The sequence below is a fragment of the Oncorhynchus gorbuscha genome, linkage group LG02 (assembly GCF_021184085.1).
Source record: "Oncorhynchus gorbuscha isolate QuinsamMale2020 ecotype Even-year linkage group LG02, OgorEven_v1.0, whole genome shotgun sequence".
NCBI classification, from domain to species: Eukaryota; Metazoa; Chordata; class Actinopteri; order Salmoniformes; family Salmonidae; genus Oncorhynchus; species Oncorhynchus gorbuscha.
Window position 1 is genome coordinate 61,177,047 of NC_060174.1, and position 16,700 is coordinate 61,193,746.

The following is a 16,700-nucleotide window of genomic DNA, read 5'->3' on the forward strand; positions in this document are numbered from 1 at the left end:
ATTGTATCTTTGGCAAAGTTGGCAGCAGTAATAGATAGCCTAATAAATATCTTTATCGTATTTGAAGGTAATTACTACACTTGGACGTACATGTCAGGCCAGCTTTGTGAAGCCACGTCTCTTCGTTCTCTATTGCATTCATTCTCTTAGAGAATGATAAGGGACAAGTCCTGCCCCAACCCTGTCTTCATAGAGAATGATAAGGGACAAGTCCTGCCCCAACCCCGTCTTCATAGAGAATGATAAGGGACAAGTCCTGCCCCAACCCTGTCTTCATAGAGAATGATGAGGGCCAAGTCCTGCCCCAACCCCGTCTTCATAGAGAATGATAAGGGACAAGTCCTGCCCCAACCCTGTCTTCATAGAGAATGATGAGGGCCAAGTCCTGCCCCAACCCCATCTTCATAGAGATATCCTGCCCCAACCCTATAGAGAATGATAAGGGACAAGTCCTGCCCCAACCCCGTCTTCATAGAGAATGATAAGGGCCAAGTCCTGCCCAACCCTGTCTTCATAGAGAATGATAAGGGACAAGTCCTGCCCCAACCCCGTCTTCATAGAGAATGATAAGGGCCAAGTCCTGCCCCAACCCCGTCTTCATAGAGAATGATAAGGGCCATAGAGAATGATAAGGGCCAAGTCCTGCCCCAACCCTGTCTTCATAGAGAATGATAAGGGCCAAGTCCTGCCCCAACCCTGTCTTCATAGAGAATGATAAGGGCCAAGTCCTGCCCCAACCCTGTCTTCATAGAGAATGATAAGGGCCAAGTCCTGCCCCAAAAATGATAAGGGCCAAGTCCTGCCCCAACCCTGTCTTGTCTTCATAGAGAATGATAAGGGCAAGTCCCCCCAACCCTGTCTTCATAGAGAATGATAAGGGCCACAAGTCCTGCCCCAACCCTGTCTTCATAGAGAATGATAAGGGCCAAGTCCTGCCCCAACCCTGTCTTCAACCAAGTCCTGTCTTCATAGAGAATGATAAGGGACAAGTCCTGCCCCAACCCTGTCTTCATAGAGAATGATAAGGGACAAGTCCTGCCCCAACCCTGTCTTCATAGAGAATGATAAGGGCCAAGTCCTGCCCCAACCCTGTCTTCATAGAGAATGATAAGGGACAAGTCCTGCCCCAACCCTGTCTTCATAGAGAATGATAAGGGCCAAGTCCTGCCCCAACCCTGTCTTCATAGAGAATGATAAGGGCCCTGCCCCAACCCTGTCTTCAACCCTGTTCATTCAAGTCCTGCCCCAACCCTGTCTTCATAGAGAATGATAAGGGCAAGTCCTGCCCCAACCCTGTCTTCATAGAGAATGATAAGGGACAAGTCCTGCCCCAACCCTGTCTTCATAGAGAATGATGAAGTCCTGCCCCAACCCTGTCTTCATAGGAATGATAAGGGAAACCCTGTCCTGCCCCAACCCTGTCTTCATAGAGAATGATAAGGGCCAAGTCCTGCCCCAACCCTGTCTTCATAGAGAATGATAAGGGCCAAGTCCTGCCCCAACCCTGTCTTCATAGAGAATGATAAGGGCCAAGTCCTGCCCCAACCCTGTCTTCATAGAGAATGATAAGGGCCAAGTCCTGCCCCAACCCTGCCCCAACCCTTCTTCATAGAGAATGATCCTGCCCCAACCCTGTCTTCATAGGATAAGGGCAAGTCCTGCCCCAACCCTGCCCCAAGTCCTGCCCCAACCCTGTCTTCATAGAGAATGATAAGGGCCAAGTCCTGCCCCAACCCTGTTTTCATAGAGAATGATAAGGGACAAGTCCTGCCCCAACCCTGTCTTCATAGAGAATGATAAGGGACAAGTCCTGCCCCAACCCTGTCTTCATAGAGAATGATAAGGGACAAGTCCTGCCCCAACCCTGTCTTCATAGAGAATGATAAGGGACAAGGTAACTCAGAAAAAAAAAAAAAAAAAAAAAAAGGACAGAGCATCCAAATGAAGAAGAATAAAGGATTGTATGTGAGTATTTACAGCAGGGGTGTTATGCACCCATTATTTTAGAGGGAGCACAAAGTATGTCCGGATGGATTCCCTCCCAGAATTCAGAGAATTTGAAAGTTTTCAAACCTCTGAAACACATTTTTCCTTCAATCAGAGCCATAATCATTATGCCTAATTCTGTGTAAAATATATATATTTTAGGGGGTTATTTGCATACCTCTATACCTGTTCATCTGTCATTTTAATGAATGATCCACACTGATTCCTTAAGAACCTTTATGCCTTAGGATTTTAGTACAACTTCTCGACTGGTATTTAATATCATAACCCAAGGATCAAAGCAATTTTTGCATTTTCTAAAGTCTATCAATCATGCCAGCTAAGGCAGACAAGCTACTCTAACTTAAATGATAGCCTGAAATGGCTTGGTAGCTAATTGGGAGATTGGAAACCTATCTACAATAGCTGGCTAGCTAAAGCCAACGTCATAAAATTGCTAGGTGGCTCGTAATTACAGAGAAACAACAAAACATGTACATTTTATTTATTCATCAAGAAGGAATCAATAGGCTACATAGAATGATCAAATTCATTTGCAAACATACTGCCTGCGAGTCCTGCCCATCAATGGCAGTTGAAGTCAAATCAAACGCTGTGTGATTCGCTGCACTTTCTCTGCTCCTCCACTGATGGTACTGTCTGCACGCGCTAAAGCAGTGCTTCCCAAACTCGGTCCCGGGGACCCCAAAGGGTGCAGTTTTGTGTTTTTTTGTCCTAGCACCACACAGCTGATTCAAATAAGGAAGTCATCATAGAGCTTAGATTATTTGAATCAGCTGTGTGGTGCTCGGGAGAAAAAAACTAAACGTATACCCAAGCTGCACTAGAGTATCTAACATATCTTTGCTCCGTGGTGCACCTTGAAAGTATCAACTGGAGAATGGGGAGGGGGGGGGGTACTCTTTGCCTGGTCCAGTCAGTTTGCCCCCTCCGCAAAATTCAGCTGACAGATCTTTTTATAAATAATTATGATAAAATGTGGGCTTAAAGGTTTAGCCATTAATTTAACATCTGAAAAATGTATATACATATTATGCATACATTAATAACTAAACTTTTAAGCCCACATTTTATCATAATTATTTATAAAAAGATCTGTCCAAACTTTTGACTGGTACTGTATATATATATATATATATATAAAAATATATATGCAGTGGACCACAGAGTGAAGGAAAAGCAGCCAACAAGTGCTCAGCATATGTGATAACTCCTTCAAGACTGTTGGAAAAGCATTCCAGGTGAAGCTGGTTGAGAGAATGCCAAGAGTGTGCAAAGCTGTCATCAAGGCATGTATATTTAGATTTTTTAAAGACTGTTTTGGTTACTACATGATTCCATATGTGTTAGTAGTGTTAATAGTTTTGATGTTTTCACTATTATTCTAGAAAATAGTAAAATAAAGAAAAACCTTGAATGAGTAGGTGTGTTCAAACTTTTGACTGGTACTGTACATGCATATATGCTATTTTGCTATTAGAGTCCTATTTGCTATTTTTTAATTACATTTTTAAAAATCTGAGCGGTTACGTGCTCTTGTGCCCCCTATGGACATGATGCCCCTGATGTACAGTATATCTGCATTTGAATCGATTTCAAATGAAATACCCAGAAGCCTTCTGTTAAAAAAAATCTCAAATGCACGATGATGAAACAAATCAAGGCTGAAAACCTGGAACCTCCAAAGTGCCTTAATTACGCAGTTTAAAAACCGTGGGCCCTGCGCTATCGTGAGCTGACAGGGCCCTGCAGACTGTGCGGAGCAATAAGCAAGGCTGACTTTGATACACTACAGTTGACTTCATTGAGCGGTTCCTGTAACAGGCTCACTACAACCGCAAAAGTGATTAATGTTGATTGCTCTTTTTTTCTCTTTTTTTTCTTCTACTTTTTTTACACGCTTGGCTGTTCATAGTTTTTAATTGGATTAGTAAAGTGACAATCGTAGTGCTCTGCATTTTCCGAGGTGCAGCTCATGCAGACAGCCAACAAGTCATGAGGGGCATGGCTGGGGGTGGGGATCTGGGGGTGGTGGATGGGTGGGTGGGGGTGGAGGGTGGATGGGTGGGTTGGGGGGGGTTGAGGGTGTGTCCATAGGGGACTGTGATCATTGCTGCCACCTCCTTGGTGTAACAGTGCGAGGGTCACGTGGGGTATATCATCGACTGGAATTGCAGGCCGGTCAACAGGGGTTTATCATGGAGTGGAATTGCAGAGCTGGTCAGTGGTGTATATTACACACAGTGGAGTCGGGTTACTGTAGCAGAGCTGAGTAGTGGTGTATATTGAACACGTAAAGCCTATGGTACGGTAGCGGAAAACCTGTGAGTCATTTCCTGGTGGAGTACAAATCAACTGTGCCTTGACAAACACCTCCATTTCAGGGCTGTGTTACTGACCCATGTCAATATTTATAAGTTACTTTTTAACTGACGTTAAAATAAAAAAATAAGTTGCTTCATTTTCTATTGAGGTGAGTGACTCCTCCAAGTCTGGAGTCTCCAGTCTGGAGTCCTTGGCTACTCTTGTCTGTGTGTGTTCAGGTGAATCATACTTAAAACAGAATCAACTGGCCAGAGAAAAGAGCAGGACAAGACATTAAAGGCGGATTAACAAACAGCTGAATCAAAAATGGACTGTTGTGGCAGCTTGTGAGTGAACGCCTTTGTGTTGAACAGAGCGAGGGGGGCACGGCGAACGAGAGAGCGAGACGGACGCTTCACAGCGAATGGGCTTTGTTCTAATGGCAACACTCTGTTTGGAACACTGATAAGAGCCTTCCGTTTGTCTCTCCGGGTTTTTCTTTCTGTCCTCTCTCTGTTCTCCGTTCAAGTCCGCTCCACGTCTTTTATCCTGTAAAGCGGAGTCCCAGGCCAGCCAAGTGTAATGGCATCTGGAGCGTCTCGTGTTGCTTTTTCAACTCGTGTCCAACCATGTCTCTGAAGACGACTCTGACTTATTCCTATATTGAACACCCCCCCCCCTCCTTTCACTTGTATGCTGATTGCTCTGTGGTCCTGTTTGTGTTTGTTTCCACTGCAATATTAATGAAATACATAAAGAGACAACTACACAGCGCTTCTTTAGTTCATGTTTCTGGACGCCGGCCAATCGTATACAGCGCTAAAATTAGCATTTTTTTCTCTTCTTTTCAAGCACTTTTCTCCCTCCCTCCTGCCCCTTGTCACATACGTGCCTTTGCGACAGAAGCGCCCTATCAGTCTAGTACACCCTTTAGGACTGCTAATGTTGGGGAAAGTAAGGAAGGGAATGTGTGTGTGAGAGGGGTTGTGTAACCTAAGGAAAGTTTTTCACTTGTTTCTCACTTCCTGGCCCCAGGGGGAAGGAATCTCAGTCTAATTTTACACCATCAGACACCAAACCCTGGAAACAATGTGTCTGCACGCTGGCGACCCCTTATCAGATATGGCCTTGCTGGGATATGCAATGTCCCCCTGTGCACTTCAAGGCATATGTTTTTGAGGTGATCATTATCAAGCTTTCTCTGTGTGTGTGTGTGTGTGTGTGTGTGTGTGTGTGTGTGTGTGTGTGTGTGTTAGTCCCCAGTGTTATCAGTGGAGTGGATCTCTGTCTACCTGCCGTCTCTGTCTAATCCCCCCAGAGTGGGACAGGAAGGGGGAGGGGCAGTAGGGTAGGGGTGCGGAGGGGACGCAAACAGATGTTGGTGTGAGTGATGAGAGGAGGAGAGTAATCTTGTTGTTGAGGTGTCACAACAGGCTTGAAATATCATTTGAAAAATAATAAGTACAATTCTTGGGTTTTAAAGGCTTGTCGAGTGCGTTTGGCGGACCACAACAAAAATTCATAGAAATTGGACTACCTATCGTCATGGAAATATTTGTAATATTTTTCACACTTTCTTAGTGTCTATTGTTGTCAATTTAAATGCTAGACAATTTGATACAGTCCTCATATCACTCATGCTATTTAGAGAAATGTAAAATCCATTGTAAATGGAGGAATCAATGGACTCTTTCACTGTGAGCCTATGTGGTCTGAGTGATAGAGATTTAAATAGTAGATCATTTGCTGTGTATTGACTGTAATATATATCTCCCTCTCTCTCCCTCTCTCTCTCTCTCTCTCTCTCTCTCTCTCTCTCTCTCTCTCTCTCTTTCTCTCTCTCTTTCTCTCTGCCCCTCTCTCTCCCTCTCCTCCTCCCTCTCTCTCTTTCTCTCCCTCTCTCTGCCTCTGTCTCACTCTGCCTCTGTCTCTCTCTGACTCTCTCTCTCTCTCTCCCTCTCTCTCTCTCTCTCTCTCTCTCTCTCTCTCTCTCTCTCTCCCTCTCCTCTCTCTCTCTCTCTCTCTCTCTCTCTCTCTCTCTCTCTCTCTGTCTCTCTCTCTCTCTGTCTCTCTCTCTCTCTCTCTCTCTCTGCCTCTCTGTCTCTCTCTGCCTCTCTGTCTCTCTCTGCCTCTCTGTCTCTCTCTGCCTCTCTCTCTCTCTGCCTCTCTCTCTCACTTTATCTCTCTCTCTCCCCCCCTCCCCCTTCTCTCCCCATCTCTGTAGCTCCAGGCCTGGCCGCCCACCCAAGCGTTCCCTGGGGGTAGCGATGCAGGAGAGCTCCAGGCTTCTTCCCCACAGTGTCCACGGCCTATTGTCACCCGGACTCCTCTCATCCATGTCGCCCGGAGGTAAGACCTCTCTCGTCCATGTGCAGCCACCCTAAACATGCACACAACCTCCAGTGAGTCTCACTCAAAGCACCCCAATAAAAAAAAGCTCATTTACCCTCCACTCGCTAACCTCCACCTCGCATTAATGATGTATTTTAACGGGTTTGACGAAAATAGACAGCCATCAGGTGTCCTATACGGTAGCCTCGGATTTGTCACATTTTGATGAAAGCGATTCTGTTATCTTTCTTTTGAGATCCCTGTCTCTGTTTCCCGGCGCCTTTCTTTCTCCCCCTCCCCCCCTCATCTCCACCCAATCCCCCTCTTTCTGCAAATCAGTTCCTATTGATTTTCTCCTCTGTCCTTCACTGGCCACTACTGCGTCTCAAACAGAGGTTACACTATTGGATTTCTGTAGCGTTTTCTCACACATGCATTTGCTCTCCCTCGCTTTCTCTCTTTCTCTCTTTCTCTCTCTCTCTTTCTCTCTTTCTCTCTTTCTCTCTTTCGCTCTCTCTCTTTCACTCTCCCTCTTTCGCTCTCTCTCTCTCTCTCTCTCTCTCTCTCTCTCTCTCTCTCTCTCTCTCTCTCTCTCTCTCTCTCTCTCTCTCTCTCTCTCTCTCTCTCTCTCTCTCTCTCTCTCTCATCCTCTCCCCCTCTCCCGTTGCCGTAGGCCATTTTCTTCTCGTCTCGCCTCTTTATACAATTGCAGTATGCAAGAGTCTATTTGGTGAAGTTGTGTTAGCATTGTTGCATCGACACCATGCCCGTCACTATGCTTAGGTGTAACCTGTGTGTGCGTGTGTGTTTGTACACGCGTGTGTTCTGTGTGTGTCTCTGTGTGTTTTGCATTTAGCTGTCTATTTGAAAAGTGTACCTACAGCAAACTATAGGTTCTGTCTTGTTAAGCCCCTTTTTGCTTGTCTTTTCTTAATATATTTTTTCTTTGAATTGCTGATGGTGGCGGCAATTTAGTCCTCACAATGGCCAGTAAGGATATTGATTTGTGCAGACGAGGAGCCAGAGCAGTCAGTTAGCCATGCTAGTGATTGATTTCAGATGCCCTGTGTTACTGTTCTCCTCTCTTGCCGTGGGTGGGACTTCTTTAAAATGCACATCAAAAATCATCTACGTTTTCTTTCTTCCACCCTCACCAGATTTTTACTCAACCCAGGTAATAGAAGAACTCCTCTACGTGTCTGTCAGACGACGAGACACAATTAGAGACGATATTGGTGGCAAATGAGTCGTATCTTTCGCACATGTAGTTTAATGTGATAATTAAACGCAACCTTTTCGTTATTTTGATGTTATTTTCTTGACCTTTAACGACCAAGCAGTACATGTTTTGTTTTAGACACAAATGTTTTCAGCGTTTTTAAATATATATATTTTTTTTATGATGAATTATTAAAAATAAAAATAAATCCTCAAGGCGATCCCATTTCTTGATAGCACAGACAGAGGGACATTATTCCTGAAAGCCTTTTCATTGAGTTCATGGGACAACCTGCATTTCCATTGCTCATTCTCCCAGAAGCAAACAGCATATTTACAGTGCATTCAGAATGTATTCACACCCCTTGACTTTTTCCACATTTTGTTGCGTTACAGCCTGAATTTAACATGGATTCAATTGAGGTTTTGTGTCACTGGCCTACACACAATACACCCTATTATAGAATGTATACAAAATGTAAAGGCGAAATGTCTTGATTGAAGAAGTATTCAACACCTTTGTTATTGCAAGCCTCCAACAGCATTGTAGTTACTCCACAATACTGACCTAAATGACAGAGTGAAAAGAAGGAAGCCTGTACAGAATTGAAATATTCCAAAACATGCATCCTGTTTGCAATAAGGCCCAAAAGCAAAACCCCCCAAAAAATTAGCAAAGAAATGAACTTAATGTCCTGAATACAAAGCGTTATGCTTGGGGAAAATCCAACACAACACATCCCCGAGTACCACTTTTTATATTTTCAAGCATGGTGGTGACTGCATCATGTTATGGGTATGCTTGTAATCGTCAATGATAAAAAAAAATGGAATAGAACCAAGCACAAGCAAAATCCTAGTGGAAAACGTGGCTCAGTCTGCTTTCCAACAGACACTGGGAGACAAATTCCCCTTTCATCAGGACAATAACCTATTGTTGCTTAAGTTGCTTAATAAGAAGACATTGAATGGCCTAGTTACCGTTTTGGCTTGAAAATCTATGGCAAGACTTGAAAATAGCTGTTTAGCAATGATCAAATACCAATTTGACAGAGCTTGAAGAATGTTTTCAAGAATAATGTGCAAATATTGTACAATCCAGGTGTGCAAAGCTCTTAGAGACCTACCCAGAAAGACTCATTTGAAACCGCTGCCAAAAGTGATTCTAACAGGGTTGTGAATACTTATGTAAATGTCATATTTCTGCATTTCATTTTCATTAAATTGGCAAAGATTTTATGAAAACATGTTTTCACTTTGTCATTATGGGGTATTGTGTGTAGATGGTTGAGAAACAAAGTCTATCTAATCCATTTTGAATTCATGCTGTAACACAACAAAATGTGGACTAAGTCTAGGGAATAGGAATACTATCTGAAGGCACTCTAGATACCTAACATGAATACGGTATATTCCTCGTGAATCCTGAATGGATTAGAGACCCTGTAGAAGTCCGCGTTTACTGCTTCTTGATGAATATATTTGAGTTTTTGACAGGAAGGTGATAGCAGCAGCAGTTGTAGTTCTAGCGCTTGACAACGTTGGAGCCAGTAACCAATAGGTTGCTGGTTTGAATACCCCGAGCCATCAAGGTGAGAAATCTGCCGACGTGCCCTTGAGCAAGGCACTTAACCCTCATTTTCTCCAGCGGCGCCGTGCTACTATGCCTGACCCTGTAAAAAACAAAAAAACATTTCCCTGCGTCTATCCGGCATATGCGACAACACAGTCAGCAGTAACAATATATTCCTATTTCAGTAGAAACATTTTGCAGAAGACGTCAAAAAGCAGATTTTGTATCGGAGTTGTCATTCAGTTACTAGCAACCATTTGTTTTGTTATTAACATATAATGCGATAATTATCCGTACAAATGAGCAAGCTTTATTCAAGCTGTACCCCCCTCCAGTGGTTGTTTGCAGTTCTGTTTTGTACTTCACTGCTCAGCGTCACCTTGTGAGCGGGAAGAAAATAAAAGAAAGAAGAAGTATTCATGAGGGAATACTGGTTTTCACTCTCAAAGCTTCCCCTCTCGTGTTTAGAGTCAGCGCACTGGTGGTGGTGGTGGGGGGAGATGCTGCGCGGACCAAAAGCAAAACCAACGTGTTGTGGGCTTTTGTTGGAGCGTTTGGTTTCCTGGAATGCTGTTGACAGAAACATCCTAAGCCCCTGGCACGCCGGAGAGAGGAGGGGAGGAGCTCCGACAGCAGGCATAATGATTCCATCCTCACTACACAGTACAGTCATCATGTAAAGCGTGACTTCCGCCTCTGACTACACTGCTGGAGCAATCTGGGTCAGGGGGGAGATGGAGAGATAGAGGGATGAAGGGAGGAACAGAGAGAGAGAGTGAGCTGTCAGAGCCAGAGAGGTGTGTGATGGTGTTTCTCTCGCTCCTTTAATCCTCCCAATAGGTTATTAAGGAGTTTTAGGTGTTAAACTGTGGTTTCACTTTTTGCAGAGCAGGAGATGAAGACAGGAAAGATGTTGTGTGTGTCATGCAGGCTGTCACGGAACCCCAAGTAGAACCACCTGCCTCTCTCTCTCTCATTCTCTCACTCTCTCTCTCTCTCTCTCTCTCTCTCTCTCACTCTCTCCCTCTGAAAACAAAACAGGCCGTCCTGGTGACTTTGATGAATGACATGTCCCACCGGGGACTGGTCCTCCATCTGCTTAACCCCCCCCCCCTCTCCCCTCCAAACCTCCTACTCCCCCTCTTCCCTGGGCCTCACTCTGACAAATAGTGTTTAACTACTGTTTTGGATCGCCTTTCTTTTCCTCTGAATCACAGTTACCCAGAGCCAGACTCCACTGTTGTCTTGCAGCGTTGGTCACTTTTACCTGGCTGATACAAGTGAACAGATTGCAGTACGGTCATCTCACAGTAAATGTAGGATGTCCATGTTCTTAATCGCGCGGCAAAGTTCTGACAGCGAACCCCGGCACTCGCTCCTGACTTCCTGGAACAGTGCGGTAGCATTGCTCTCTGACCTCTCCTCAAACCCAGGTCGCTGTATTGGCTGATTCTGTGCCAGTCTCGACGTTGTTTCCCTGTGTGTTGTTTTTTTTTAATGCTCTGCTCGGGCTTGGCAGGACCTCGCTCGACGCGCGCTCACCTGAAGGGGTTAAAGTCTCTGAGTAGAATAACGGAGGATAAATTAAACATGGGGTTCTATTTAGTGACATATGGGCTAGCCTGGCCCTTGCGCATGCTAATGAACAGAGGCCTTTCAGAGAGAGGGAGAGAGCAGTGGAGCTAGGCGATGCCAGGAATATAGATATCAACTGGGGGGGGGAGACATCAGGGTGTAAACCAGCCAGCATTGTGTGCTCAACATTTATCCTAATCCATGCCTTCCTCCTTCTTGGGAGGGCTACCTCAAGGACCGCTGTTGAGAGAAGACCCACGTGGCACAAACATGATCTTTGTCACCTCCGTCACAGTCTTCATCATCATCATTGTCAGACCAAGGCCAACCTTTAGCTTCTCGGGCCCAGACATTCTAGCCCCATTTATTGGCTGAATTAGGGTCATTCTGCATTAAATGATAGGGCACATAAACGATTTACTGTAGACTGGCCCACTCGGCTAAAGATGGACCAGCCCATCAGTTATTTGCCCTATGGCCAGTCCGTCCCTGCCTGGTACCCTACCTGGCCTTAGGCTGGGGCCCACTGGCGTCATTGACTCTGCTCTCCCATGGCCTTGTTTATGAGTCCTGGGTTACAGGAATACGAGAGAGAGAGAGAGAGAGAGAGAGAGAGGAGAGAGAGAGAGAGAGAGAGAGAGAGAGAGAGAGAGAGAGAGAGAGAGAGAGAGAGAGATGAAGAGGGGAAGAGAGAGATGAGATGGAGAGAGAGAGAGAGAGAGAGAGAGAGAGAGAGAGAGAGAGAGACAGGAAGAGCGAGATGAAGATGGGAAGGGAGAGATGAGATGGAGAGAGAAATAGAGAGAGAGAGAGAGAGAGAAGAAGAGAGAGAGGGCCAGACGCTGAGGGTCTGTAAATCCCTGTGATAAAGAGCCGGGGCCCTGAGACGCACGCCTGCCAACGCACAGAGCAGAATTAAACACCAGGCCTCGACGTAGGTGGGTGGCCCCCAATCCGTATTTAATGAAGGATCTGTGGAGAAGGAGGGGGGGGGGGCTTTTCATTTGTATTTCCAGTGATCTGGCTGTCTGGAAACGTGCTCTCAGGAATGATCAGGATGGGCTTGGGAAATGAGGAGGAGACTGTAAAAACAAAGAGGTTATGATCAGAGAGAGAGAGAGCCCAGTGGTACAGGGAGAAACGCTGCACACAATGCAGAGCAAATCACTAAGTACTTATTTTCCTCCCTCCCTCTTTTAAATGAAGGAGTCAGTGGTTCTCTTTTGTGGATCCGTATTGCTTCTCCTTGACTTTTCCTATTGATCTGCAGAGCAGGGACAGGATCGAAAACACGAGCTGAGCGGCTCTCTTCTTTTTCCTCTCGGTGAAACGTTTGCCCCGTGGTGCAGATGAATGCAGAGCCCCGATCTGACTCGTTCCTAATGAGCTTATCTGATGCACTTTCCTTCTCATCGTGACATTTGAAAGCACCTCCTGTATCTCATTCATGACCTGATAGAGATACTGAACACCCCAGGGTTGCCCAGTATATCTCCCCGAACCTCCTGCCCCCCCCCATTGCACCCTGGCAGTGTCCCGTTCAGCCAGCCAATGTTAGTCACGTTCTAGTTATGCTGTGTGTCAACCACAATCGAGCCCTTCCCCCGGGCAGGAAGTGGATTGCGAACATACAGTGCAGGATTGTCTGTTCACTATAGAGGTTTGAGGTAACATTAAAATGGTAGTACCGGTCACACTGTAGTGAGGACTAGTTCCCCCTCTTCATGCTGTCACTCAAACGTAATTCCTTGATTTGGATCCACAGAGAAGCCCATCAACTGGTGGTGTGTGTCCCTTTGTATTTGTGTATGTCTGCTGTAGCCATCATGTCCTCTTTATCGTGGCTGCAGTCACCAGCATTAGCTCTATAATTAGACACTTAATTAGGGGATGCCAGATGAGTGACAGTTTGAAGTCAGTGACTCACGCTCAGGCCCGTGTGTGTGTGTGTGTGTGTGTCGTTGTCGCTGCAGGCTACATACTGTCTGTATGAAGGCTGCTCCCCATTCCATAAAGGTTGCAAAAGCCTCTTAAGAAAAGAAATCGTCTCCTACTCTGTAAAATCGTCTCCTACTCGGTGAAATAATCCCCAGGTTGTGCGGGTGGGATTAGCTCTGTGTAATTCTGTGCCCTTCTCCCCTCACTCTGACAGACCGTGTGGTCACCCTGGGGTGAGATCACTTTGCACTAATCTTGGTAAAGTTTGATTCTCGTTAATGACATAATCCTAAAATCACACACAGAGGATGTTAATGATTTTGGTGTTGCTGTTTACTCAGGGCAGGAAGGCAAACTTTTTCATGTTTTTGCATGACTATAAAAAAAATGTAAGGAAAGGGACTTTTAAAAATACATTTAAAAATGTATGTTTTCCCCATTAAAATAAAGTTGTATCACGGATACAGTTATACATTTGTTATACAAATTTGTATAACATTTGTGTTATTTAGGTCATGTCTTCCTCGTCATGTCTAGGAATATATTCATCTCTCTGCTTTCTATATAAAATGAGTGAAGTATGGTGAAGCCCGTCACATTCCTAAAATAGCATCTGCTGTGAAGGAAAGAAGTGTGGTTCTCTGCGAAACACAGCAGCGTGGGTTCTCTGTGAAGATCAGCTATGTGTGTGTGTGTGTGTGTGGGGGGGGGGGGGGTTCTCTGTGAAGGACAGTAGTCGGGTTCTCTGTGAAGGAAAGAAGTGTGTGTGTCTCTGTGGAACACAGCAGTGTGGTTCTCCGCGAAGGACAGCATCGGGGTTTTGGGGACAGACATCTGCCCTTTATGCAGCCAGCCCTCCACAGTTCCATCAACCCCGCTGCCTGAACAGGGCAGAAGAAAACCAGCATCCAGCACATTCTATTATTCATTTTGACAGCGCCGTATGTAAATTGACATTTTAGTGCTTACTCTGCTTGTTACTCCTGTGTAGCATTGACATTTCTCCTCTTTAGAATTTTTGTTGTTGTTGTCAATAGCACGTCAATAAAGTCCTGCTAATTTTGACGCGGTGGCCCAAAGAGTTGCCCTCATCTGCACATTTTCCACATCAAAGTTCACGATCTGGCGCCGCTAATCTGGTATTAAAATGAAGGGGGGGAAAAGGCGACCTTGTCCAAATTAATAAGTCAGTGGCGAAATGTGCTTTCGACATATGAAAGGTTAAGTAAAGGTTACCCTTCAACTGCAGTGCACAGGCAGCAGTGCACCCCCCCCCCTCCCTTCCCTTCCATCTTCTGCAGTGATTCTGACAGATTCCTGGGCTGCCTCTACACAGGAGAAACCCCCCCCCCCGCCTCCTCATTCTCGTTGTTAAGGAAGAGCCAGTAGGCTCCTGTCCCGTCCCACTATCACACCACTCATCTGGAGTTTACTGGGACCTCTGCTGGGCAGATGCAAACACAGCTTTATTCTCACACACATTCACACATCCACACGTGCACGCATAGAGAATGGATGCGCACATAGATGTACCAGCACGCACGCAACACACTCTTATGGGAGACATCTGGCGAGATAGGGGGAGATATCTAATCCAGGCCAGGCAGGAGAACTGAGGCATGAAGCAGTGACGTGAGAGGAGTTAAGTGACCGTGCAAGTGTTGGGCCCAACAAGTACTGCTGCTACCTGCTCTGAGCTCTGTGCTCCAGCCGTCCGCCAGCCAGGGCAGCCCCTCTCTCGCTCTCCTCCACCTGTCTCTCCTCTCCTCTGTCCCAGGTCCCCGTCCAGAGCCTGTGCGCCCGTGGGGTAATCACCAGCCAGGTTACTCGATTACACCGAGATCAGGCCCAAAAAACGTCCTCTCCGGCCACTCAAGTGAATCAGTCAAATTATCGAGTGGCAAAACTAATTCAGAGCCTGGGGGCCCAGTGGAGCTGCCACTTCCCATAAGCCCAGCCTTCAGTCAGTGTGGACTTGTTTTTATTTCATCCTCTTGTTTCATTTATTATGGCTATTGGAGCTAATCCGACCAGCAAACCCCCAGCCAGTGCGCCTGTCACTATTGTTTCGGCTCCAGTGTGCCCCCCCCCCTGTTTTCACTAGGAGTGCCTCTGCCTGTCTGTCTGTCTGCCTGCTTTCCAAAACCCCTCTCCTTCTCCTCTCTCTCCCTCCAGTCAGCCAGAGGAGGTGAGAGTTAGGAGTGGAGGAGCCAATGATGGGAGAGAGAAAGAGAGCGGGTGGGGGGTGGGGTGGGGAGAGAGAGAGAGAGAGAGAGAGAGAGAGAGAGAGAGAGAGAGAGAGAGAGAGAGAGAGAGAGAGAGAGAGAGAGAGAGAGAGAGAGAGAGAGAGAGAGAGAGAGAGAGAGAGAGAGAGAGAGAGAGAGAGAGAGAGAGAGCGAGAGAGAGAGGGAGGGAGGGACACTGCTGTGCTCATCAATCACATTAGAGCCGTTTGGACAGACTTACCCCCTCTCAGATGCCAGGAGTATCATCATGCATGGCTCACTCATTTTTCCTCTGTGTTTTTTCTTCTTCCATTCTCTGCTTCCTTTAGATTTTTTCCCAAAGACGAACAAATGGCTTTCTTTGAAAAAATACGTATATTTTGGAATTTTGGGGTTTACAACTTGACCAGTAATTTGGTTATGTTAGCAATCAATTCATTAAGTCACGGAAAGGGGGGCACGCATCTCGTGCTGTACGCACACGAGCTGCCGGTGGATAATGCACACATTCCGTCCACTTTCTTCGTGTTTGCATTCTCTCTCTCTCTCTCTCTCTCTCTCTCTCTCTCCTCCCCTCTCTCTCTCTCTCTCTCTCTCTCTCTATCCTCTCTCTACTCCCCTCTCTCTCTCTCTCTCTATTCTCTCTATTCTCTCTCTCTCTCTCTCTCTCTCTCTCTCTCTCTCTCTCTCTCTCTCTCTCTCTCTCTCTCTCTCTCTCTCTCTCTCTCTCTCCCATCGCCCTGCGCTCAGACTTCTTATCCTGTAGGTGCCTCCCTGGAGCCCCTCAAATGGACTGGGGTAAAAAAAGGGAAAAAAAACACAAGCGTTTCCCTCCTTCATCTTCTGACGCTGCTGAACCCGTTGTTAAAAGGAGGTGGAATGAAAGGGTGAGGGGCCCGGTCCAATCGAAGGCAGATCAGACACAGCGCTCAAGGTTAACTATAAAGTTGGGTCTTGTTGCTCTTCTAGCTGGGAAATAAACAGCAGGAGTCCTCTGGGACAGTTGGGTGGTCTGTTTGTAATGATCCATGTGCCCAGGCCTGCCTTTGAAGCAGGAGGGAGGTACAAACCTTTGTTCTTCCGCAATTAGCAGTATTAATAAGGCTTGTTAATTAAGGTGCTCAGCTAAGTGCAGACCAGCAAGTTTACAGTAGCTGGAGGAAGCCCACGCAGAGCTGAGGAGGAAAACGATTTCACAAAACTATGGAAAGTCCTTAAACACTGCAACCACCGCAGATTGTCCCCCTCCTTGCTGCATAAAAAACATCCCGAACAGTGTCTTTGTCTTTTGACAACTGTGGATGTAGGCGGTTAAAGGCAGTCGGGTGTGTGTGATAAGTTAGGTGACCAGCCAGATACACAGAGATAATTCAGTGAACTGGGACAGAGTGACATGAAGAATGAGTTAGAGCGAGAGAGATGAAGGGATAAAGGACAGGTAGAGAGCATGCGGGCTGGGGGCCGTCAGAAGATGAAGGAGGGGAACGCTAGTGGGTTTTTCTTTTCCTTTTTTGCCCCAGTCCATTTGA

The 16,700-nt window shown here is 46.1% G+C and overlaps 1 protein-coding gene across 8 annotated transcripts in view; it reads left to right on the forward strand.

The window, feature by feature from the left end:
• Positions 1 to 16,700, forward strand: part of dacha (dachshund a) — a 142,972-nt gene that overhangs the window by 59,072 nt on the left and 67,200 nt on the right. For all 8 annotated transcript variants that reach the window (XM_046315405.1, XM_046315465.1, XM_046315426.1 and 5 more), the window contains exon 2: positions 6,536 to 6,660. In XM_046315405.1, the coding sequence (XP_046171361.1) occupies positions 6,536 to 6,660 (125 nt within the window). The remainder of the gene's footprint in view (positions 1 to 6,535; positions 6,661 to 16,700) is intronic.